Genomic DNA, 25,287 nt, shown 5'->3' with positions numbered 1-25,287 from the left:
AAAGAAAAATGGGCAAAAGACACGAACAGGCACTTTTTAGAAGAGGAAGTCTAAATGACTAGTAAATACATGTAAAGGTCTCAATCTTAATAGCGATCAGTTAAATGCAAATTAAAACTTCAGTGAAGTACTATTTTACATCCACTCACCTGGAAAAATTAAGTAAGATAGTACTAAGTGTTGGTGAAGATGTAAATCAGCAAGAATTCTTACACATTGCTGGTGGAAGTGAAATTGGTACCGCCAACTGGGAAAACGTTTTAGTGTTCTATTCTAAAGTGGAACATTTTCATACCTTCTTAGCTGTTAAATCCTATAGACTCTCTTGCATGCATACACCAGGATACAATTTGGGTTCTTTTCAATAGTTTTCTAAATCCAAATTAGAAAACAAAACAGAACAAAACCAAGTGGTTTTATCACCATATCAACAAAATGTGGTCTATTCACATAATGGAATATTTTCCAGCACGGGAAACAAATTACAGATCTGTATAGCAATGTGTATGTATTATAGAGACAACTTTTTTTTTTTTTTTTTGCGGTACGCGGCCCTCTCACTGTTGTGGCCTCTCCCATCGCGGAGCACAGGCTCCGGACGCGCAGGCTCAGCGGCCATGGCTCACGGGCCCAGCCGCTCCGCGGCATGTGGGATCTTCCCGGACCAGGGTACGAACCCGCGTCCCCTGCATCGGCAGGTGGACTCTCAACCACTGCGCCACGAGGGAAGCCCTAGAAACAACTTTAAAAGAAGCAGATTGCAGAAGACAATACAGCGTGATACGATTTTTTTTTCTGTGTGTGATATGATTATTACAAGCTTCAAATAAGCAAAATGAAACAACGTGTTAGGACTACAAATAAGAGATTTTTAAAAAGTTTTAAAAAGCAAGAGCATGATAGACTGGAGAGAGGTGACCTCTGGGGGATGGGGGTGGAGGTGAGGGTAGGGCTGGGAGATGGGATAAGGGAAGAACACACAGGTAGGAGGAGCCTCTGTGCTAGGTGTGTTGCGGTTCTTAGTAGGATGGTGTTTTCATGGGTGGTAATTTTATCGTCATGTTTCATAACTACATGTATTCCATGGATTCTTTTGTATATATATTACATATTATGTATATAATTTTAATAAAAACATATAAAAGATTATCGATCGCTCGATCTGGTCTGAATCGCCCAAGATTTTAACTCCTGAGCGTACCTCCCCAAACCCTCCTAACTTGGCCTCAACCCCTATCTCCAGATGTCGCTCCTCTGTCTGCTCCGTGGAGCTTCAGCTTCTCCAGCCACATCAGATGCCACCTCTGAGTCTTACAGAAACTGTTCTGTTACTTTCCACCCCAGTCGCCTCCTACGCCGCCTTTCCCTGCCTTTCCTCTCAAAGCGCCCCCCACCCCCCGGCCCCGCGCAGGTTCTTGGGCTTTGAAGCGCCCCCATCAGCGCCGGCTGTGTTCGGACACGTGCTCACCACGCCCGCGCTGCCCTCGCCCCGCGCGCTCTGGCCGCGCGCCCCCGCCGTTCGCTGCGCGCCCGCGTGCCCACTCCGCGCCCCTCCGCCCTCCCAGCAAGCGGCATCTCGGACCCCGCGGCTCTGCCGACCCGGGGCCGCGCCGACTGGGAACTGGCCTGGCGCGTTGCCCCCAGCGAGGCCCGGGGACCGGCAGGGCGGCAGCAGCGGGATGGGCCTGAGCCCCGCCGCCGAGCGTGAGTGCGGGCGCCCCCTCCCTAGGTTCCCCCGGCCCCGCCTCAGGCCGCCTCGGAAACCGCGAGTGTACGGACGAATGACACCCAGCCTCCTCCTGGACTTTCGCCTGGGCCGCAGTCGGGTCGCCGCGGGAGGGGGGGCTCCGCCTCACCAAGCCCCCACGCCCGGGCCTGGAACCTTCCGGGGTCGTTCTCCAGGCCCCAGCAGGCCGTTGGACCCCCAGAAAGGTCACCATGGTTTCTTTCAACTCTCCTTTTCGTAGATATTTGTTCATTGTGCGAAATGCTTGTTAACCGAAATGAGTGAATATTTTGGAGTGATCGTTGGTTATTAATGTAATCGAAGCGAACCAGGCGTCCAGTGACTCTCTCGAGTATTTACCTTCCTGTTGTATTTAGGGTGGAAATGGGACAGACGGGGTAGCTGCCGGGCAGGTAGAGTTATAACAGCAGCTCTGGCTCCGCAGAAGCTTCTGCCATTGGGTTTGGCCCCGAGGATTCTGCCATCTGGGATAGAGGCATCCTCTTCCCGAGTCTGTACCCAGGAATTCCAAAGCCTCTCTTTCCCGGAGGAGCTGAGCCCTCTCCAGGACGGTCTCACAACCCCCTTTATCCCAAAGTTTATTGAGGGCTAACCAGGTGCCAGGCTTGGTTCTAGACTGGAGCTCCCACCTCTGCATAGCTGTCAAGGTGCTCGCTCCAGTCCTCCTTTCATGGGTTTCACGCCCTATAGAAGGCAGTTGTGGTTTAAATATTCAATAACATTTTTTTTCCCCTTGAATTAGAAGAATCTGTGGGATCTCAAGAGTTGGTCCAGCTCTTGCCCAAGCAGCCACAGCAGGGCACGTTAGAACAGGGCAGAAGCAGCATCCGTCCGGCAGGGGTAAGATTCTTTCTTCGTATGTAAGGACTGGGTCTTTGGGTGGCTACAAGCCTTTTGAAGAACCGACTTTGATGACAGTTTTGTAAAACAAATCCTGAGCTGGTTTTGTGAACCAGCCTACCACTAACGAAGGCTGGTGTGCTCCTGGTAATAACAGCCAGAGGGCAGTCCTGGGACCTGCTGGAGGGAGGCTACCTTGTAGCAGTTTCTAGCGCAAGGCCATTCTACAGACTCCTGAGAACTGAATTGCTTTCCAAGAGTGCTTACAATCTTTTGCCAGCTGGGCTCAGTAACTAATGAATGATGCAACCTTCTTGCCAATTTCTGCAATTCGCTTTCATTAAAAACATGATAGTTGATTCTATTTAAAATTCTGAGAGCTGAAAGTTTGGAGAAGAGCAATATGGAAAATGAGGGGTTCCCCCACTCCCCCGCTCCCATATACTGTGCTTTTGGAGGAGAGTTAAAATTTGGGGAAGGTAGAGAAAATGCCATTTGGGGGTTGGTAATGTATTAGATGTGTGCATATGCTTTCTCATTTAACCCTCTTGACAACTCTGCGAGAAAAATATTAGCATCTCTATTTTATAGACAATCAAACTGAGGTTCAGACAGACTAGTTTACTAGCTCAAGGTTGAACAGCACATATCAGAGCCAGGATTCAAACCCAGGTCTTTTTGGCCCCCGTATATTTCACTCTACTTTTCTACCCCAAAAGCATACTCCTACCTTTAGTTTCAGTCCTCTCCTGTAACATTTTGTTTCTAGGAACAAAATATACTGACTTCTTTCACATTACTTGCAGTTACAGTGTTGTCAACAAGATTTCTCAGAAACATGGAGCTAATTATTGGAAGAAACAGCTCAGGAGTTCCAGGGGCTTGCCTCTGGCCAGGAGGACTGGGAGGGGAAGGGAAAGAGCAGAGGCCTGTTGCATTTCCGTATAAGTCATTATGTACAGTTACCATTTTTAAAAAAGCTATGTCCAAGTATCACTTTGATAAATACTAAAAAAAAAAAGATTATCAGAGGAGGGGGGGAAAGCCCCTGAAAGCAACTCATTGCTATCATTAGCATTTTAAACAATTGTCTGAAAAGCAAAAAACAGCAAATGTATGACAGCAAATGGCATCACAGAAACAAGCTGGGGGGGGGGGGGAAATGTTTCCTATAATCTGAAAACTAAAAGATATCTTAAAATCGTAAATCTGAAGTAATACAGAATTTCCAATAATTGTGAAAAAGTGTTTTGTTTATTAACTGTATAATCACAAAATTCATTTAGGGAGAAGCCCTTGGAGTCCACACCCAACCAGAAGAGAGCAGAGTGGAATTCAGCTCCGGAGCCTGGGAGTGCGGGAAGGTTAATAAAGCAGGCAGCAGAGGTGGGTATCTCGGGAATTCTCAGACCAGGCATATCTTTAACTTCCTGGCGACTTCTTCCCCACATAATATTGTATTTTACTTTATTTATACTGTGGCAGGTCGAACTGCACACTGATTTGGGATGTTGCTTATGCCTTTAAAATTTTTTGAAAACAGCTTTACGGAGCTGATTATTGAGCTTTGTTGAGGTATAACTGACATACGATAAACTTATATGCAATATACATTTGGATATGTTTTGACATATGTATTCACCCATGAAACCATCACCACAATCCAGATGACGAACATCTCCATCACTCCCAAAGCTTTCTTTGTTCCCTTCTGTAAACCCCTCCCTCTTCCCACTCCCATCCCCAGGCAACAACTGATGCACTTTCTGTCATTATGCGTTAGTTTGCGTTTTCTAGAGACTTATATAAACGGAATCATATTGTATGTGCTCTTTTTTGTCTGCCTCCTTTCACGTAATTATTTCAAATTATATCCATGTTGCAGGTTATCAGTAGTTTACTCCTTGTTATTACTGAGCAGGATTTCATTGTATGGATAGACCACTATTTATCCATTCACCCCTTGATGGGCATTTGGGTTGTTTCCAGTTCTGGCTGTTACAAATAAAGCTGCTATGAACATTTGTTTACAGATCTTTGTATAGACATATGTTTTCTCTTGGGTGAATATGTAGGAATATAGTGGCTAAATCATTTGGTAGATGTTTGTTTAACTTACTGTTTTCCAAAGTGGTTGTGCCCTTTTACATTCCCACCAGCAGTACCTGAGAGTTCCAGTTCCTCCTCGTCCTCATCAGCATTTGGTTTGGTCAATCTCTTTAACTTTAGCTCTCCTAATATATATGTCGGTATCTCATTGCCGTTGTACTTTGCATTCCCTTAATGACTAATGATGTTGAAAATCTTTGCCTGTGTTTATTTGCTTTCCTTATATTTATATATAATCTTTGGTGAAATATCCAAATCTTTTGCCTATTTTTTCTCTTGGTTTATCTGTTTGAGAGTTCTTCAGAAATTCTGTATACAAGTACAGATGAAGTTCATCATCACTTGCAATATTCTCTCTCAGTCTGTGGTTTGTGTTTTTGTTTTCTTAACAGTATCTTTTGAAGAACAAAAAATTTTAACTCTGTTGAGGTCCAGTTTAGAAGTTTTTCTTTTATGAATTGTGCCTTTGGTGTTGTAGCTGAGAAATATTTGCCTAAACCAAGGTCACAAAGGTTTTCTCCTCTTTTCTTCCAGCTATTTTAAAGTTTTAGTTTTTACATTTAGTTTTTACACATTACGTTTACATCTTTGATACATTTTGAGTTGATTTTTGTATATGGCAGGAGGTATAGATCGACGTTTATTTTTTTTTCCTCGTGGCTATCAAGCTATTCCAGCACCATTTCTAGAAATGACTATCCTTTTCCCACTGAGTTGCCTTTGCACCTTGTAAAAACCAGTTATCCACATACTAGTGGGTCCCTTTCTGGGCTGTTTTATTCCATTGATCCCATTTGCCTACTGTAAGGCCAATACCACACTATGTTGATTACTGTAGCTTTGTAATAACTCTTGAAGTCAAGAATGTTAGCCCTCTGATTTTGTTGTTCTTCTTCAAAGTAGTTTTGGCTATCCTAGGTTCTATAAAATGCCTGCTGAGATTTTCCCTGGAATCACATCATATTTTAAGAGAATTGGTGTCTTCACAACATTGTCTCCTGACTCATGAACAAGGTGTTCTATTTACTTAGGTCTTCTTTAATTTCTCTCAGCAGTGTTTCGTAAATTTCAGCTTCACATCCTGCACATCTTTTTGAAAGTATTTCATAGTTTTTGATGCTATTGAAATGGTATTTCAGAAAATTTTAAATTTCAATTTTGAACATTTAAAGTGAAAAAAATGTCAATTTCTGATTGTTTATTGCTAGTAATTGGAAATATAATTGACTTTTTCCAGGGTACTTAGATAAGGATACTTATCTTGTATCCTTCAACCTTATTTACTGACTTATTTACTTGAGTAACTTTTTTTGGGTCGATTCCATTAGACTTTTTACATATCATGTCACCTATAAAGACAGTTTCACTTTTTCCTTTCCTACCTGGATGCCTTTATTTTTGTCTTAAATTGTACCGATACTAGCCAGAATCTTCAGTACAATGCTTAATGGAAGTGGTGGGAGCAGACATCTTTATCTAATTCCTTAACTTAGAGGGAAAGCATTCAGTCTTTACCATTTAGTATGATGTAAGCTGTAGGTTTTTCATAGATGCCTTTTATTAGGTTAAGAAAGTTCCTTTCTTTTACCAGTTTGTTGAGAGTTTCTTTGGGAAAAAAAATCAGGAATAGACATTGAATTTTAACAAATGCTTTTTCTGTACCTATTGAGATGATCATATAATTTTTCTTTTTTAGTTTGAATTATATTGGCTGGTGTTCAGATGTTATAACAACCTAGAAATCCTGGGGGGGAAAACACATGTGACCATGATGTATTATTCTTTTTGTATAGTGTTTTATGCAATTTACAAAATTTTGCTTTGAATTTTTGCATTTATGTTCATAAAGGGTATTAATTTGTTAAATTTTATTTTCTTGTAGTTGTCTGTTTTGGTATTACGGTAATGCAAGCCTCATAGAATGAGTTCGGAAGTATTCCTACTCCACAGAATTCTTGTGAAGAATTGGTATTATTTTTTCCTTTAATGTTGGTTAGAATTTACCAGTGAAGCTGTCTGGGCCTGGTATTTTCTTTGTTTGAAGGATTTTTAACTACAAAATCAATTTCCTTCATATATTTTGGGATAGTCACATTATCTGTTTCTTCTTGAGTGAGCTTTGTCAAATACATTGGCATAAAGTTGTTCATAATTTTCCCTTGTTATCCATTTAGTATCTGTAGGACATGTAATGATGTCACCTCTCTCATTCCTGATATTGGTAATTTGCGTCTTCTCTTTTTTTCCCTGATCAATTCGATTAGTTTTAACAATTTTATGGATTTTCTCGGAGAACCAACTTTTGATTTCATTGATTTTCTTCTGTTGTTTTTCTGTTTTCTCTATCTCTGATCCTGTTCTGATTTTTATTATTTCCTTTTTTCTATTTACTTTGGTTTTAATTTGCACTTCTTTTTCTGTCTTCAGGTGGAAGTAGAGGACACTGATTTCAGACTTTTCTTCTTATCTATTATAGGCATTTATTACTATAAACTTCCCCTTAAGCACTGCTTTGTGGTGTCCCACAAATTTTGGCATGTTGTATTTTCATCTTTGTTCAATTCAAAGTAATCCCCCCCTTTTTATCTCCTGTGGGTTATGACAAATGTTATTTAGTTTCCAAATGCTTGGAGATTTTCCAAGATATCTTTTGGTTATTAAGTTATTCTGTTGTGGTCAGAGAATGTATTTTGTATGACTTGAATCCATTTCAATTTAATGAGACTTGTTTTACAGCCCCAGATATGGTCCTTCTTGGTAAATATTGTTAGTTTTTGGGAAGAACGTGTATTCTGCTATTGTTGGATGGGGTAGTCTATAAATATCTATTAGGTCAAGTTGGTTCATAGTGTTATTCAGGTCTTCTGTTTATATTTTTCTATTAATTACATAGAGGAGTACTGAAATTTTGGGCTATAATTGTAGATTTGTTTATTTCTCTTTGTAGTTTTATCAGTTTGTTTTTAATGAATCATAAGGTCATATCATTAGATATGTAAACATTTAATATTGTTATTCATTATTGATGAATTGATTCCTTTATTATTACAAATAATACCTTCTTTATTCCTAGAAAGATTCATTGCTTTGAAGTCTACTTTGTCTGATATTAATATAGTCACTCCAGCTCTTTCAATTAGTGTTAGCATGGTATGTCATTTTCTTCCTTCTCCTTTTAACCTATTTATGCATTTATATTTAAAATGTGTTTCTTGTAGGTAGCATAGTTGGGTTTTATTTTTTTATCCAATCAACAATCTCTACCTTTTCATTAGGATGTGTAGACTATGTACTTTAATGTGACTATTAATAGGCTGAGATTTAAGTCTGCCATCCCTATTTGTCCTATCTGTATTTGTCCTATCTGTTATTTCCTATTTGTCCTATCTGTTTTTTTGTTTCCTTTCTCCTTTTTTCCCCCGACTTCTTTTTGATTGTTTTTTGTGATTCAGTTTTATTTCATTTGTGGTTTATTGACTATAATTCCTTGTGTTTTGTAATTTTAATTCTTGTTTTAGTTTTTATATTCTACATTTTTAACTTATTATGGTCTACCTTTGTGTGATACTGTACCACTTTATTTATAGTATAAGAAGCTTACAGTAGCTCCATTTCTCCATATCTGGCCTCACTGCATTATTAACATCCACTTTGCTTCTACATATGTTATAAATCCCAACATACATTGTTGTTATTGTATTTTTGCTTAAGCTGTCAGTTACCTTTTAAAAAATGACAACCTTATTGAGATATAATTCACATACCTAAAATTTATCCTTTTAAAGTGTACCGTGTGGTGGTTTTTAGTATATTTACAGAGTTGTGCAACCATCGTAATGCTCTAATTTTAGAATGCTTTCATCACCCTAAAAGGAAACTCCACATCATTAGCAGTCTCCTCATTTTCCCTTGTCCCTAGTCCCTGGAAACCGCTAACCTGATTTTTGTCTCTAAGTATTTGCCTCTTCTGGACGTTGCATGTGAATGGAATCATACAATCTGTGATCTCTTGTATCTGGCTTCTTTCACTTAGCATAATGTTTATAAGGTTCATCCATGTTGTAGCCCGTGTCAGTATTTCATTCATTTTTATTGGCCAGTAGTGTTCCATTGTACGGATATACTATCAGTACATTTTGTTTAGCCATTCATCAGTTGATGGACGTTTGGGTTGCGTCCACCTTTGGTTGTTAGGAATAATGCCGCTATGAACATTCATGTACAAGGGTGGGCCTGTGTCTGCACTTTCAGTTCTCTCGGATATATACAGTTATCTTCTAAAAGAATTTAAATTATAAGAAAACATGAGTAGATTGATCCGAAGTTTTGAAGGTGTCTTCTAGCAGTGATTGTAGTGTCATGTGATCCGAGGTACTCAGGGTCTGCTAGAGAGCTTGGCCATCACAGTTACTGCTGGACTTACTATGACTCGCTACGTTGTACTTGTTCAAATGGTGGTGAGACTCTTAATCTCTTTAGTAAAATAATAATCCTTACAGTCAAAGGTTTTTATTTCTCATTCTATGATAGGAGAGGAAGGCGCCAATTGAGTTGGTCTCAATTGTATGGTTTAGGAATATAGAGGCGTCAAGATTCCAACATTATTACCAGGCCGGTGAGTTATCAAGCCCAACCACCAATAGGAATTTCAGTTCCTCCTTGAACTACAACAGTTTCTAGAATGTCTCAAGACCACTTTGTTCAGATGATATTCTAAGGACTGATTTATATTAACAGAGAACAGAACAAGCTGGTGACGGTTAATGAATATTCAGGAAGCCTCCATATTTCACAGTATCTCAAACCTGATACTCTTGTGTTTTCAATTGGATACTTTGTCAAGTCAGATTCTTTAGCAAGCTTGATGTCGTGGAAAGATACAGCTATCTCTGCAGCTGCAGGGTGCCATCACTTTAAACACTTAATTTTATTTATTTATTTTTAACATCTTTATTGGAGTATAATTGCTTTACAATGGTGTGTTAGTTCCTGCTTTATAACAAAGTGAATTAGCTATACATATACATATATCCCCATATCTCCTCCCTCTTGCATCTCCCTCCCATCCTCGTATCCCACCCCTCTAGGTGGTCACAAAGCGAAGACTCCTTTTAAATGGAAATTTATAAGGACTTGCATTTTTTTTTTTTTTTTTTTTTTGGCGGTACGCGGGCCTCTCACTGCTGTGGCCTCTCCCGCCGCGGAGCACAGGCTCCGGACGTGCAGGCTCAGCGGCCATGGCTCACAGGCCCAGCCGCTCGGCGGTATGCGGGATCCTCCCGGACCGGGGCACGAACCCGCGTCCCCTGCGTCGGCAGGCTCACTGCGCCACCAGGGAAGCCCCAGGACTTGCATTTTTAAAGGTTAGGCTCTGGAGTTTCTTTAGTATAAGTGCTGCCGAAGTGAGCACTCTGGAGTTTCTTTTGATAACGTTATAAGCAAAAGCAGGTCTGTAGAACTCAGTATTAATGGCAAAAATGTAATACAAGATGAATAGGATTTTACTTAATAATAGCGAAATAAGGAGTGTATAGCATTGCTTCTCTACAGTGTTTTACTCAGCAGAGATCTGGGAGGCTAGTCTTGTCCTTGGCCTCAAGGTGCTTGTGGACTATTTGGGTAATAGGAGGAAGAGAGGAATTTATCTTATAAAATGACAAGCAACGTCATTACCAGCTCCCCATATGAAACTTTGTGTAACATTAATACATGGTTTCATTCACTTGCCCCTGTTTCAGAGAGTCAGGACAAAAACCTGCTGGGATGTGTCACTTCAAGCTGTTCTGTTTTTATCTTAACCTGATTGAGGTCTACGTGTAGGTCTTTGACGGACATGCTTACTTTTCACCTTCACTAACCTCATGCCATTTTGAGGCTCTATCATTTGACTCCTATTTGTGCTGATTTCATCAAGACATGTACATACCCTTTAAAATACATGGAACGACTTACTGCTTTGTGCAACAGGGGTGAATTAATGCCAAGATAGGACAGATGAAATAAATGCATCTTGAGGTCCTAGCACATGAGGAGCGCCAGCTCTTTTACTCAAATGAGGCCTCAGAGATTGCTCACCATGGACACGCGTCCACCCCCCACCCTGCCCACATTCTCTCCTTTTTGCTTTCTATTGTCTGGATCTGTATATCATCTCCAGATTCACCTTGTATCTCTCTCCTCCCCCTGATCACTCTGTACCAACCATCCCCGCCTCTTTTCTGTACATTTCATGAACCCAAGTCCTCCCTTTCTCAGAGCCTTTGCACTCACTGGGTTGCCAAAACTGCTCTTTCCTGGTTTTGCAAATCCAGCTCACATATGTTGTTATGGACTCAGTGTATGTGGGTCCCTCCCTCCCCCCACCACATTCATATGTTGGAGTCCTAATCTTCAGCATGACTCTATTTGGAGTAAGAAGTAATTAAGGTTAAATGGAATCATAAGGGTGGGGCCCTAACATGATAGGATTAGTGCCCTTATAAGAAGGGACACCAGAGAGCTAGCTCTCTCTCTCCACACACAAAGAAGTAGTCACTTGGGAGTTCCCTGGTGGTCTAGTGGTTAGGATTAGGAGCTTTCTTTGTTGTGGCCAGGGCTCAGTCCCTGGTTGGGGAACTGAGATCTCCCATGTGTCGTCACGTGAGCTTGCAGTGAGGTGGCAGCTGCCTACAAGCCAAGAGAAGAGGCCTCAGAGCAAAACCTACCTTGCTGGCACCTTGGTCTTTGGACTCGCCAGCCTCCAGAACTGTGAGAAGATAAATTTCCCTTGTTTAAGTCACCCAGCATGTGGTATTTTGTTATGGCAGCCCAAGCAGACCAGTGCGTGTCTTCTGGTCAGAAAGGCCCTCCCTGACCTCTCTATGGGAAGGCCAGCTCCTCCTCGGGGGCTCTTGATCTCAGCCCCTCCCACTTTTTCAGGCCCCTTTGCTGCTGATTAATCTCCTCTCTCTGCTGCCTTCAACATCTCCCTCCCGCCGGAGCCGTGCTACCAGCACTCGTGTGCTGTCGTCTTTCCTGTCTTGAAAATGCCCTCCCTGGACCCCTGTTTCTGTCCATTTCCCACCTGGTACCCCTCCTCCCTTTCACAACCAGTATCCTGAAGGACTCGTCTGCCCTCACGGTCTCCTGTCTATAACTGGTGTCGGAAAGACCTCCACCTCCACCACGATGGGGTCCTTTTCTTCTTCTACAGTCTCATCCGACCTTCTCTCCCTTCATATTCAGCCACACTAAACCCTCCTGCCCAAGAGTCTTTGTCCTGCCCCTGCCTGGAATGACCCTCCAGATGGTCACATAATTTTCTTCCTCGTGCCTTTACCTTCTCAGCCTAAATCTTACCTCTTCATAGAGGTCTCTCCTGCCCTTGGGGCCCAGAGTGTATCCACGGTCACCCTCTGCCACACCACTCCCCTTTCAGTTGGATTATAGAAAACCAGCTTTGCTAGTATAAGTCAAGAAGAGATTTTTTTAAATTGCAAGGTTACTAGGGTAACTTAGAGTCAGGGAGGACTCACCGTAGGAACCTGGGCAGATCTGGGCTCTTTAGAGACTGGTACCAGGATCTGGGCCCCTGTCGCTGCCAGGGGATCCTGTCTGTCTGGCCACCTCTCCCCTTGGTTTCTTTCAGATCGATGGCCTCAATTTTCCTCTACATCAACAGCTTCTTCCATGCGGTTTAGAGAAGGGAGGCCCTGCTTAGCAACCCCAGAGGAAATAGACAACATCTCTTCCCTTGCTTTAAACACAAAAAAATCCTGAAAACAGACAAACAAACCCCAATTAACCAACCAAGCAAACAAACCCCCCCCGCCCCGAGCTCATAGATACAGAGAACAGATTGGTGGTCACCAGAGGCAGGGGGTGGGAGGTGGGCAAAATGGGTGAAGGGGGTCAAATGGTACAAATGTTCAGTTATAAAACCGAACAGGCTGTGATGTACAGCATGGCGGCTATAATTAATGATGCTGTATTGCATATTTGGAAGTTGCTAAGAGACTAAATCTTAACAGTTCTCTTCACGAGGAAAAACAAATTCTGTAACTATGTGTGGTGATGGGTGCTAACTAGACTTATTGTGGTGGTGACCATTCTGCAGTATATACAAATATCAAATTATTATGTTGGATACCTGAAACTAGTATAGTGCTGCATGCCAGCTATACCTCAATAATAATTAAGAAAGAATCCCAAGGGAAAGGCTCGGATTGGCCTGAGTTGAAAGGGTGCAATGATTGGCATCCCCACTAGGATCACAGGGCTGGGGAGGAAGGGAGAAGTTACCCAAAGAGAAATGAGACGGCTGCTATCAGAAGAATCCAGACCATCTACCATGGCTACACTTTAGTACATACGGTACTAAAGTAGTCTTAGCATTCCATCATATCACCCCATTTACTGCCTTAATAGCATGTATCACATTATATAGTCATTTTGTTTATTGACTGTCTGTCTCCTTCCAAAAGAGGGCAGAGCTTTGGTCAGCCTTATTCACTGCTGTATTCCCAGTGCTTAAACTAGTAGGTGCTTGATAAATATTTGTTGATTGAATACATAAAGGGAGAATTTCTGGGGGGGAATAAAACCATCGTATTCACTGCAAGGGATTAGAAAAATGTTCACCATGGCAGAGTAATTAGGAGTGAGGCGCTCCGTTGGGGCATACAATAATCTTTCGACATTTGTAAAATGTTCTTTTGTAAAGACCAACATCTTTGCTCTCTCGGAAGTTCTACTGAGAATGTGTCGAACACCTAGTAAGTGGCAGAGTTGGGATTTGAACCAGGTCTCCTAACAACAAACCCTGTCTTCTTTCTATGACTTTGTAGCTGCCTACCATTCTTTTTTTTTTTTTTAAAGAAATATGCACATTTTATTTCAATAAATACATACACACAAAACCCCTACAAATGAACATTTATATGTATACATATGCTAATCTGTTGACTTGGGGTAAAACTTTTTCTTTGAGTATGAATCTTGCTTAAGTACAAAAAGTATCTTCTATGATTTCTATTTTCCATTTCTTTTAGATGGTACATAAACTTGAAGATGCTTGTAAAGCAATCTGAGTGCAGATATCTTTTAAGTATTTACAATTTTTCCAAATCTTTTACGATTATCTTCCCTATACCTTTTTTTTCTTTCTTTCTTTCTTTTCTTACTAGTCATCCATTTTATACACATCAGTGTATACATGTCAAAACCAATCTTTGTTTGGTTTGTTTTTGTAGGTCCTTTTCTTCTCTTGTGTTTCCCACTTAGAGAAGTTCCTTTAGCATTTGTTGTAGAGCTGGTTTGGTGCTGCTGAATTCTCTTAGCTTTTGCTTGTCTGTAAAGCTTTTGATTTCTCCATCAAATTTGAATGAGATCCTTGCTGGGTAGAGTAATCTTGGTTGTAGGTTCTTCCCTTTCATCACTTTAAGTATATCATGTCACTCCCTTCTGGCTTGTAGAGTCTCTGCTGAGAAATCAGCTGTTAACCTTATGGGAGTTACCTTGTATGTTATTTGTCGTTTTTCCCTTGCTGCTTTTAATAATTTTTCTTTGTTTTTAATTTTTGCCAATTTGATTACTATGTGTCTTGGAGTGTTTCTCCTTGGGTTTATCCTGTATGGGACTCTCTGCGCTTCCTGGACTTGCGTGTCTATTTCCTTTCCCATGTTAGGGAAGTTTTCGACTATAATCTCTTCAAATATTTTCTCGGGTCCTTTCTCTCTCTCTTCTCCTTCTGGGACCCCTATAATGAGAATGTTGTTGCGTTTAATGTCCCAGACGTCTCTTAGGCCATCTTCATTTCTTTTCATTCTTTTTTCTTTATTCTCTTCTGCAGCAGTGAATTCCACCATTCTGTCCTCCAGGTCACTTCTCCGTTGTTCTGCCTCAGTTATTCTGCTATTGATTCCTTCTAGTGCATTTTTCATTTCAGTTATTGTACTGTTCATCTCTGTTTGTTTGTTCTTTAATTCTTCTAGGTCTTTGTTACACATTTCTTGCATCTTCTCGATCTTTGCCTCCATTGTTTTTCCGAGGTCCTGGATCATTTTCACTATCATTATTCTGAATTGTTTTTCTGGAAGGTTGCCTATCTCCATTTCATTTAGTTATTTTTCTGGGGTATTATCTTGTTCCTTCATCCGGTACATAGCCCTCTGCCTTTTCATTTTGTCTATCTTTCTGTGAATGTGGTTTTTGTTCCACAGGCTGCAGGATTGTAGTTCTTGCTTCTGCTGTCTGCCCTCTGGTGGATGAGGCTATCTAAGAGGCTTGTGGAAGTTTCCTGATGGGAGGGACTGGTGGATGGTAGAGCTGGCTATTCTCTGCCTACCATTCTAACTCGAATTCTCTCCTTGGCGTCCTGTCCGTGTCTGAGGCTTCAGGTTTTATTTCTGAGGTATCATCTGGGTTAGGATCAGAGCTGAAAGTGAAATTCCTAATACCTGTATCATGATGATTTTCTTCTGCTCCCAGCTTCCCACATCTGCTCCAGTGCCTGGTCAGGGACTGACCCAAGAATCAGTGTGTTTCAGAAACAGCTAGGGACTTTACATTTTTACTCCCAGGAGTTCAAAAGAAAGCTCTGTCTTTGTGGTTTTGTTCCTGCCTCCCTGCCGCATGCTGCAGGCAGGAACGAGCCCTCCACCCACTTCCCTGCACCACCCCTGTCATAGTTATAAGACTTTCAGAAACTGTTACCATCCAGCGACCTTATGAAAGACCGGTTTTTCCAACCAGGTGCCTATTTCTGGGAGAAGGGCCGGAGCTGGGTTGCCAGCTTGCGCAAAGGAAATAAATAGCAGATGGATGGAGGATTTCAAAGTCATATCTTATTCCAAAGAGAGAAAAAGGGGCAGGGAAACCTTAATCTGGATTTGAAGATTGGAGCATCAGCTGGGAGTGGAGTTCGCCCTGGAGGATATAGACAGGTTCCCTAAGGTTCATGAAATGCTGGGGACAAGCTAAAGTTAAGGAAAAAGGAAGGATGGGACCTTGGAAAAGCTCCCAATATGGCTACAACCTTGGCTGCCATTAGAGTCACCTGGGCAGCTCTTAAAATTCTGGTTCCCAGGCCATACTCCACATCAATCTTAATTTTTAAAAGCTCCACAGGTGATTTCCATGTGTAGCCAAGGTTGAGACTCAAAGCTCAATACCATCAATTTATAGTGGGAGAAAGTTCAGCGAGAGAGCAGGTAATGCTAGGTGACTATTAAGTCTGTTGTGAATCCCATTCAAGTTTCCACCTGACTACCCCTATCCAGTGGCAATATTGCAGGTGGAGAGTATTAAGGAACAAAAGAAAACTTAAAATTCTAAAATCCACTCCCCTGAACCCCAGAATTTTTTGTTTCCTGTACCACAAAGCTTGTTCAGCATCCTTGATGACCAGCACGTGGATTTCTTTTGATTTTTTTTTTTTGGCTTAGACTAGCATCACAATGAATTGTGCGGTCTTCCTACTGGCAGATAATTCGAGGAAAAAACAAGGATAGTGATTCTGCTTTCCAGATGAGAAGGCTAGTTTGGGGCGCCCTCTAGTGGGAGCTCAGTTGCCACTGTATTTTCTCTTTAAGGCAGAAGGAGTTGGTTTGGTCCAGGACCCCAGTTCTGGTCCTAGCTCTGCCACTGACTTGCCTAGGACCTTGGACGAAGCACTTCATCTTTCTTGGCCTGCTTTTTGCCCATAAAAATTCTAAAATCCACTCCCTTTCTTGGCCTCAGTTCCTTCCATGTAATATCACTGAGTAGATGGTCTGCTTTTTACCCATAAAAATTCATTCCATCAAGTGGGCAGGACATCTGGAGTGGCTAACAGAGCATCTCAGAAAAATCTCCCCAAACAGCAAAAATAAAGCTGGACAGAACCATCAAAGACAACCATTTAAAGACTCTGGAATTTGACCAAAAGCAGACAACAAATTGATAAGTGTTGAATCAAGAAAGCCTACTGAATCTTGGAATCTCAGAACAGTGGAGATCTGTAGTGTCTTAGTAAGTCCCCCACCTCCCCCAGCTCTGTGGTGGGGAAGTTGTTACCTGGGTGGGTGGGACCTGCCAGGAGGACTGGCAGTGGCAGCAGAGGGCAACTTTATTTGGAGCAGAGTGTGGAAAATTCCATGCCCAGAGATGTTGTGGAAAACAATAGTTATCTCAGTGACAAACATCATGGAAGGCCTAGCCTGAGGTTGCAATACTGGTTGGGACAAATGGTGGACTAACAGACCAGCCAGAACTTTATAATACGGAAACCCAGGTAATGAGACAGCTAAAGAGGGTCTAGAAAAGCTGCTGTTCTCTAAGGAGTGCACAAGGCTGCACACACATTTGGGAGAGAATAGAGGGGCCTGCGTGAGTCTCTAGCTCCTGGAGGAACATGAGGCCTTGTGAATGCAGAAAGTAACAGCTGGGACAGACTTTAAAACTTTAGAACCTGAATGAATTCTCCAAACCACGCCGAGCTCCGTAGGAAAAGAGTGATGCCTTATTGGCCCAAGATGTGGCTTAACCTCTGACCAGTCACTGGCTGACCATTATTTTTATGCCAGGCTTAAAAATAAGAGCAAGAAAAAACAAACAAAACTGAAGCATATACACCATTGGTTGCTCTGAGGGAAACAGACACCACAGAATCAATCCAGGCAAACCTCTAAGCAAACAAACAATGGCAACCACCAGCCCTGGGGGGGAATCAGAATCCAAATGGCTGAAAGCCAAACACAAAGAGAAAATCTTGAAAGCAACAAGAGAAAGAAAGACTCATCATGTACAAGGGAACCACAATAAAATTGATAGCTGGCTTTTCATCAGAAACGACGGAGGCCAGAAAGCAGTGGAATGGCATTTGAAAAGTTCCAAAAGAAAAAATGTCAACCAAAAATCCTATATCCAGTAAACTGTCTTTCAAAAATGAAGGTAGGGGCCTCCCTGGTGGCGCAGTGGTTGAGAGTCTGCCTGCCGATGCAGGGGACGCGGGTTCGTGCCCCGGTCCGGGAGGATCCCACATGCCGCAGAGCATCTGGGCCTGTGAGCCACGGCCTCTGAGCCTGCACGTCTGGAGCCTGTGCTCCACAACGGAGGGACCACAACAGTGAGAGGCCCGCGTACCACAAAAAAAAAGAAGGTAGAATAAAGGTAGTCTCAGGTAAGTGAAGACTGCCTTAAAGGGAATAGCAAAGAAAATTCTTCAGGCTGAAAGGAAGTCACACCAGATAGTAACTAATCCACATGAAAGAATACAAAGCATGGGAGATTCCTGGTGGCCCAGTGGTTAAGACTCTGCTCTGTCACTGCTTAGGGCCCAGGTTCAATCCCTGGTCAGGCAACTAAGCTCCTACAAGCCATGCGGTGTGGCAAAAAGGAAAAGAAAAAAAGCACCCATAAAGGTAATTACGTTGGTTATTATTATCAAAGAGTATAAATATGTATTTTAGCTTTTATCCTAATTAAAAGGACAATCGAATTAAACAGTAATTATAAAATTTTACTTTTGGCCTTTTAACATGCCAAGATGTAATAAATATGACAATAATAGCACAAGGGAGGGAGGCTGAAATGGACAGGGAGAAATCAAATCAACAGGGAGAAGTGTGACTCAATTAAACAGTCCGGAAAAGGCAGAGATCATCTGACTTGATAACACAAGATCCAGTTATATGCCTCCTACAAGAAGCATAGTTTAGATTCAAGGTCATAAATAGGTTGGAAGTAAAAGGATGTAAAAAGATGCAAGCAGAACCACAGCTGGAGTGGTTACACTAATATCAGAAAAAATAGACTTTAAGGGAAGAAGTATTACTAGGAAAAAAGAGAAACTGTTTGCAATGATAAAGCGTTAATTCATCATGAAGCTGTAACAGTTATAAACACACACATTTAACAACATAATCCCCAAATTCATGAAGCAAAAGCTGACAGAATTGAAGGGAGAAATAGACAATTCAGAAATAATAGTTGGGGGTTTTAAATACTACAGTGTCAATGCTGGATAGAACAATGTGACAGAAAATCAGTGAGCATATAGAAGATTTGAACAACGATATTAACTTGACCTAACTAACGTTTACAGAATAGTCCACCCAACGGTAGCAGAATACATATTCTTCATAAGCAGACATGAATGTTCCCCAGGAGATGCCATATTCTAGGCCATAAAGCAAGTCTCAGCAAATTTAAAGGGATTGAAATAATATAAAATATTTCTTTGTTCACATGAAATTAAATTAGAAATTAATAACAGAATGAAATTTGGGAAATCTACAAGTATTTGGAAATTCAAAAACATTCTTCTAAATAACCCATGGGTAAAAGAAAAAATAGAGAAATTGGAAGATATTTTGAGTTGAATGAAAATGAAAACAGAGCATATCAAGTTTCATGAGATGCAGTTAAAGCAGTGCTTAGAATAAAATCTAATATAGGCTGGTGCGGGTTTGATCCCTGGTCGGGGAGCTAGTATCCCACATGTGTCGTGGCCAAAAAACCAAAACATAATAAACAGAAGCAATATTGTAACAAATTCAATAAAGACTTTAAAAATGGTCCACATCGAAAAAATCTTTTAAAAAAAAAGGACGATTTCAAATCAATAATCCAAATTCCTACCTCAGTAAACTGTAAAAAGGAAAGCAAACTAAACCCAAAGCAAGCAGAAGGAAGGAAATAATAAGTATTGGAGCAGAAATCAATGAAATAGAAAATGGAAATAAATGGAGAAAATCAGTGAGGCCATATGTTGGTTCTCTGAGAAGATAAATAAAATCGACAAAACTTTGGCTACGTTCATTGACCAAGAAAAAGAAAACTCAAGTTACCAAAATCAAGAATGAAAGAGGTGGTTTACTACCAGTCTTACAGAAATTAAAAGGACAATAAAGGAATACTGTGAATAACTTTATGCTAACAAATTAGAAAACTTACATGAAATGAACAAACTCTTAGAAAGACACAGATAACAAAACTGGCTCAGGAATAACTAGAAAATCTGAGCAGACCTATAACATGTAAATTGAATTAGTAAATAAAAATCTTTTCACAAGGAAAAATTCAGGCCCAGAGGACTTCACCATACATTTGAAGAAGAAGAATTACCAATTACCAGTCCCTCACAAACTCTAAAAATAGAGGAGGGAATGCTTCCCAACTCATTCTGAGGTCAATGTTACCCTGATACTAAAGTCAGGCAAAGAAAAGAACTACAGACTAATATCCCTTATGAATGTAGACGTGAAAGTCCTCAACAAAATAGTAGCAAACTGAATTCAGCAACATATAAAAAGGATTATACATCATTACTAGGTGAGATTTATCCCAAGAATGGGAGTTTGGTGTAACTCCCCAGCCCAAAGCCAGAACCTGCAGGAGAACCTTTTCCTCTTGCAGTGTCTCTCTAGCGCCCTCTATTGAGAAAGCTCTCATGGTGCTGAGTTTCAAGGAGAAATGCTTACAGGATCTCCTTTGCTTATCACAGGGCATGCTGTGCATTTGGAGCTGGCACCGTCAGCCTCGGTGGCTTTAATAATGAGGGTGGTAGCAGGAGTGGGCGGGTCCCTCGGCCATTTGTGTGAAGAGAGCTTTTTGCAGCCTGGGTTTCTGTAAAGTGATGAAAGGCAGTGTCTTCAGGCTGAGCTGTAGCTGATCCCCAAACAAGGAGGTCTCTGGACTTCCTTGGGCATGTGAAGTCTACTTTATTTTATTTTATTTCATTTCATTTCATTCCATTCCATTCCATTCCATTCCATTTCCATCATAGGGTAAACCAAGACCCAGACCTGAGACCTGATTGAGATTTTCCGGGTTGGCTACGAGCACTGGGCTGTCTATGTGGAAGATGACTGTGTGGTCCACCTGCTCCCACAAGTCAGAGTGAATACTCTATTGAAATATTGATATTGAAGTTAGCAAAGTAAAGAGAAGGACAGCGAATTACTGTGTTCCTCAGCTGCTGCCTTACTTTAGCAACAGAACACCCAAAGCATGACTGGACCTTAATTTACTGTGTGATAGAGCTTGGTCTCTGTCCACCAAAAACCACTGAGTGTCCAGCCCTAAGACAGATAAAAGTATCAAGATCATTCCTAAGTTCCCTGACCACCTAGACCACTCTTTCTTTTAAAATAGAAGCGTAAGGACCGGAGCCTCCGTTTTGTAATGACAGCAGTTCAATACCCTTCCTCTATTTCTGAGGGTCCCCTGGGAGGGGTGTAGATGCTTATGTGTTCTGATTGTCACTTGCTTCCTATTGCCCCAAATGCTGCATCCATCTGGCTTCCTGGTCACCTCTGGCACCTCCATCCTCACCTTGTCTCCCTGCTTTTCCAACCCGTCCCAGGCTGCACCACCCCCAGTGTGGGCGTCGTTCACCTTTCATTGCAGCATTAACACAGGGCTGAGATTAAACGGGTGACTAATTAAATTCTGGTGGAGATTCGATGGGGGCAGAAGTGGTGATAGTGGAAGATGACAGCACAGAATGTGAAACAGCTTAAAAGTGGACATCCAGAACCATTGGTCACATGGTGGCCTCAGGAGATGGGGGAGCTGGGAGAAGGGGAGGCGGGGGCTCCTCTGTGTAATCTTTGATGCTTTGGGGATTTTTGCCTCCTGTGCGAGTACTGCCCGTTCAAGATTAGATTACAGAAGGGCACTGGTACCAAATGCCTGTGGCCGCACCTTGTTCACAGCTCTCATCCTTGTCTCCTGTCCCCCTCGGTTGGCCCCGCCCCTCACCTGGCTGAGACCTTCCTGCAGAGCAGAGTCCCTCTCCCCTGGCTTTGCTTCCCCACCCCATCCATCCACACCCGTCCCCCTTCCTGTCTGGATGCCTACACGAAGGATGAAAAATTGCTCCACGTTGCATTCGTCTTCACCTCTCCTTTCCAGACTAAGTCCAGGAGCCTTCCTCTTGCGTAACCAAAGAGTTGTACAAGTTAACGGTTTTGTCACCACCGCCCCCCATCAGATCTTCCTTCACACATGAATTCTGCCATCTTCGTTGCTGAGAGCCGAATTGCCTACTGCCAGCTTTTGCAAAACCAGCAGATAGTCGTCAAATACTTCAGAAAGGAACAAGGGACATTTCTTGCACTCAGACAACTTACAGAGGGGGAGGGTTCCCACGTTTGCCTATCCATATGGTTGTAGCAGAAAAACAGTCCTGATATTAAATTACCACCCACCTGGCCTTGGGCAGCTTCCAGACCTTCTCAGGAGCTCTCCCTCCTCTAAGGACTAAATATGGTAATACAGCAGTTTTCAGACGTTTCTGCTTTTCCAAGCTGTGGAAGCCTGTTTTCAAACAAACACTCAGTGAGAATCCTGACACTTGAGCAGAGGGAAAGGCAGAGCGCCTCTGGGTGGAAGCGGGTTGGAGCGGGTCTGCGTGGTGGCAGAGGGAGGCCTATTCCTGGAACCGCATGACAGCCCCTTGTCCAGGAGCTGACTCTTACCTGTAAGGGTATTCGTCACGTGTTTGTGAAGATTGCTGGAGTCTGGTTAGGAAAGCAAGACTCCAGTCCTAGGACTTGGTCAGGTCTGTACACGGAGTGGAGTCTGGGCCTACACCATAAGGTACGCCTGGAGCTTGATGAGAAAGAGATTGCAGTGGTGGTCGAAAGTGGGGAGTGCGGAAAGCTGGCCCTTTGCAGTTCATTTAGTCCAACTTGCCATCCTCTGCTGTGCCTTTTAGAGACGGTGAAACCAGGACACCAAGAGGAGCCACTGATCCAGCGGCTGGACTGAGCCGGTGCTCTGCCCCACTGCCCCCTTGCAGCTTCCAACTTTGCCTTGTCTTTGGCCTCTAGGTGAGGCATTTGAGGCCAGCAGCATCACGTCCGTCTTCAGCAACCGGGCGGTGGTGAAATACAGTTGTCTGGAGGACGTGCTGCATGGCTGCTCCTGGAAGGTCAACAACGAGCTGGATGGGACATACCTGCCCCTGCCCGTGGACAAGGTCATCCAGCAGATGAAAAAGATGACCAGCAAGATAGCGCAGTACAGCCTGATCGACGGGAACTGCAAGCGCTTTGTCAACGACCTGAGATACGGCGTGCCCAGGAGCCAGCAGGTGTGGCACCCCCTGCCCCCGCCCGGCTCTGACCCGGGGTCTTGGGGCTTGTTGCTGCATCAGGGGTCCAACTGGTGATCGGTGTTTTCATTATTATTTGTTGGGCTTGTGGGGCCTTCCGTTGCTCCAGGACGGCTCAGGAGGTGTTTTCACCTCTACTGACCCATGGAGGAGTAGAGGGGGTACTGGGCTGCATAGTAAGACCACCAGGTGGAATCCCTCCTCAGCCACTTAAACTGGCATGGTCTCCTTGGCCAAATCATCTTATTTCTGAAACTGTTTTTTTCCTTTACAGAAAGGGGAAAAACTGCGGTAGATACTCAGAGCTAAAGTTGCAAACTAGCAGCCTGTGGGCCACATGCTTGGACGACTAGTATTTTTTTCTTTTCTTAATTTGAATGACTTGCAAACATTTGAGAATATAGAAATTTTATATAAAAAGATCTGGGGCTTCCCTGGTGGCACAGTGGTTGAGAGTCCACCTGCCGATGCAGGGGACATGGGTTCGTGCCCCGGTCTGGGAAGATCCCACATGCCGTGGAGCGGCTGGGCCCGTGAGCCATGGCCGCTGAGCCTGCGCGTCCGGAGCCTGTGCTCCGCAACGGGAGAGGCCACAACAGTGAGAGGCCCGCGTACCGAAAAAAAAAAAAAGAAAAAATCTGGATTCCCAGCCTGTCTTGGATAACCTATTGATCAGGCCACTGGGCCCTCGTTCCAGCTTGCTAACACTCTACAGGGCCGAGTAGGAGATCCCCCTTTAGAAGGGGTGTAGGGCATCAGCATGTCACCTACCAGCTTCACCCACATTCCCTGCCTGGCTTTTGTGCACTTGGGTCTGGCCTCCTTCCCCCCCACTCCCCCACATATAGGATGGTGATAAGTTAAATGTGGTACGCTACATGTGAAAAAGCTTTGGAAGCCTAAATGCCTGTGACAATTTGAGCTGCTCTTGTTACTATTTGGACCTTACTAAAACCCCATGAGACGAGAGGAGGAAGTGTGTACTGCTGCCTTTTTAATAGATTAGAAAGATCAAGGTTTAAAGGTGGAACATAATTTTCCCATTTTCTTTTCTATGTTACCTGTGTTCTCTTGACCTACGGGGCTCGAATCCCAGTGCTGGTCTGTCCCTCTCCCGTTTCTCAGTGAGGGCTAGCAGCCCCGCCCACTCACCCCCCTCCACTCTGCATCTTCCTCCTTCCTGCTCTGCCTCTTCTCCCAGCCATTCCATGCTTGTGAGACCTTGTACTAGTGCTCGGGCCTGGTGGGCTCTGGTATGAGGGATCTCCTGTCTCCTGAGCATCTGTGCATGGAGAGAAGACCCCAGGGCGCAAGGGGGTCATAGGAGGTCCTGCTAAGGAGCCTGGGCCTGGCGTGCATGAGACCCAAGCCCAGATCTAAGTGCGGATGCCGTTCACTGTGTCACTTTGTCCAAGTGAGCTCCCCTCCCTGGCTCTCAGGTTCCCTGTGTGTAGAATGAGGGACTCAGTGGCTGTGCTCCTCTGAGTCCCGTGCTAGTGGCAGACCGTGGGCTGAATGGCTCTCGGGGAGGAAGGGGACCAGGGGCCCTGGATGCCTCCTGGGGAAAGGGCTCGCTCCTGCCTCTGATGTGCACCTCAGGCCGTCCTGGCTTCTCCAGGTCTCTTGCAGCTCTAGGGTCTTTGGGAATCGAAGGTGGCTGCTTCTTAGGCAGGCCAGCTCCTGACGGGGTGTGGTGAGGTAGGGGTGGGGCAGGGTGCGAGCCTAGGAGCCTCACGGAGGGTCCTATGAACTGGTCAGCTTTGCAGGTAGAGCACATGCTGACGGAGGGAGCCAAGGCTGCAGGGGCGGTGCTTTCAGCCGTGGTGGACAGCCTAAGGCCCAAAGCAGCAATGGCCTGAAGCCTCTGAAGAAGAGGAAGAGCTACTGACGTCGGCAGAGAGAACGTGCCTCCTTCCCTCCCCTGCCTCGCTCTTCCCACCGCCCCGTGTGAGAAAATTGTGAGTTTCTGGAAGAATCTAGAATGTACCCAATTACGCCTCCAGAAATACATCCAATATATGTGCTCATTGACCCCTGGACTCTCAGGGTGGGAGGAACCTAATATTTATTCTGCATCTATTAGGTGCCAGGCACTGTGCTAGGCATTTCACATACTTCATCTTACTCTCTTTGTAGGAAGGAGCCTTACTTACTTTTTAGGCTGAACCTAGTCTGTGGCGCTTGAAACATCCTGGAAATCTCTGCCGAGCGTTCCCAGGAATGAAGGATTCTTTTCAGAAGGTCGTTTTATTGCCCTTTCAGACCCACAGTGCGATTCAGGGGAGGAGGCCTTTTAGGAAACCTGTAACTCGCTGCTCAGGGCCACCTGTGCCTTCATCTAGGAACACCTTTCCCAAGAAATATTTTCTTTTAAAAATTATACATGGGGCTTCCCTGGTGGCGCAGTGGTTGAGAGTCCGCCTGCCGATGCAGGGGACGCGGGTTCGTGCCCTGGTCCGGGAAGATCCCACATGCCGCGGAGCGGCTGGGCCCGTGAGCCATGGCCGCTGAG

The 25,287-nt window shown here is 43.5% G+C and overlaps 1 protein-coding gene across 1 annotated transcript; it reads left to right on the top strand.

The window, feature by feature from the left end:
• Positions 1 to 1,679: 1,679 nt before the first annotated feature.
• On the top strand, positions 1,680 to 24,634 carry PLAAT5 (phospholipase A and acyltransferase 5). Its single transcript, XM_065882873.1, is given in 9 exon segments — positions 1,680 to 1,755; positions 1,758 to 1,849; positions 1,851 to 1,932; positions 2,490 to 2,587; positions 3,878 to 3,973; positions 20,442 to 20,460; positions 20,463 to 20,554; positions 22,497 to 22,754; positions 24,542 to 24,634. Coding segments are annotated over 9 exon segments (906 nt in total).
• Positions 24,635 to 25,287: the final 653 nt, after the last annotated feature.

Source organism: Phocoena phocoena, chromosome 8, assembly GCF_963924675.1.
Source record: "Phocoena phocoena chromosome 8, mPhoPho1.1, whole genome shotgun sequence".
NCBI classification, from domain to species: Eukaryota; Metazoa; Chordata; class Mammalia; order Artiodactyla; family Phocoenidae; genus Phocoena; species Phocoena phocoena.
Note: the sequence above shows the minus strand (reverse complement) of the source record. Positions and strands in the feature narration are given on the sequence as shown.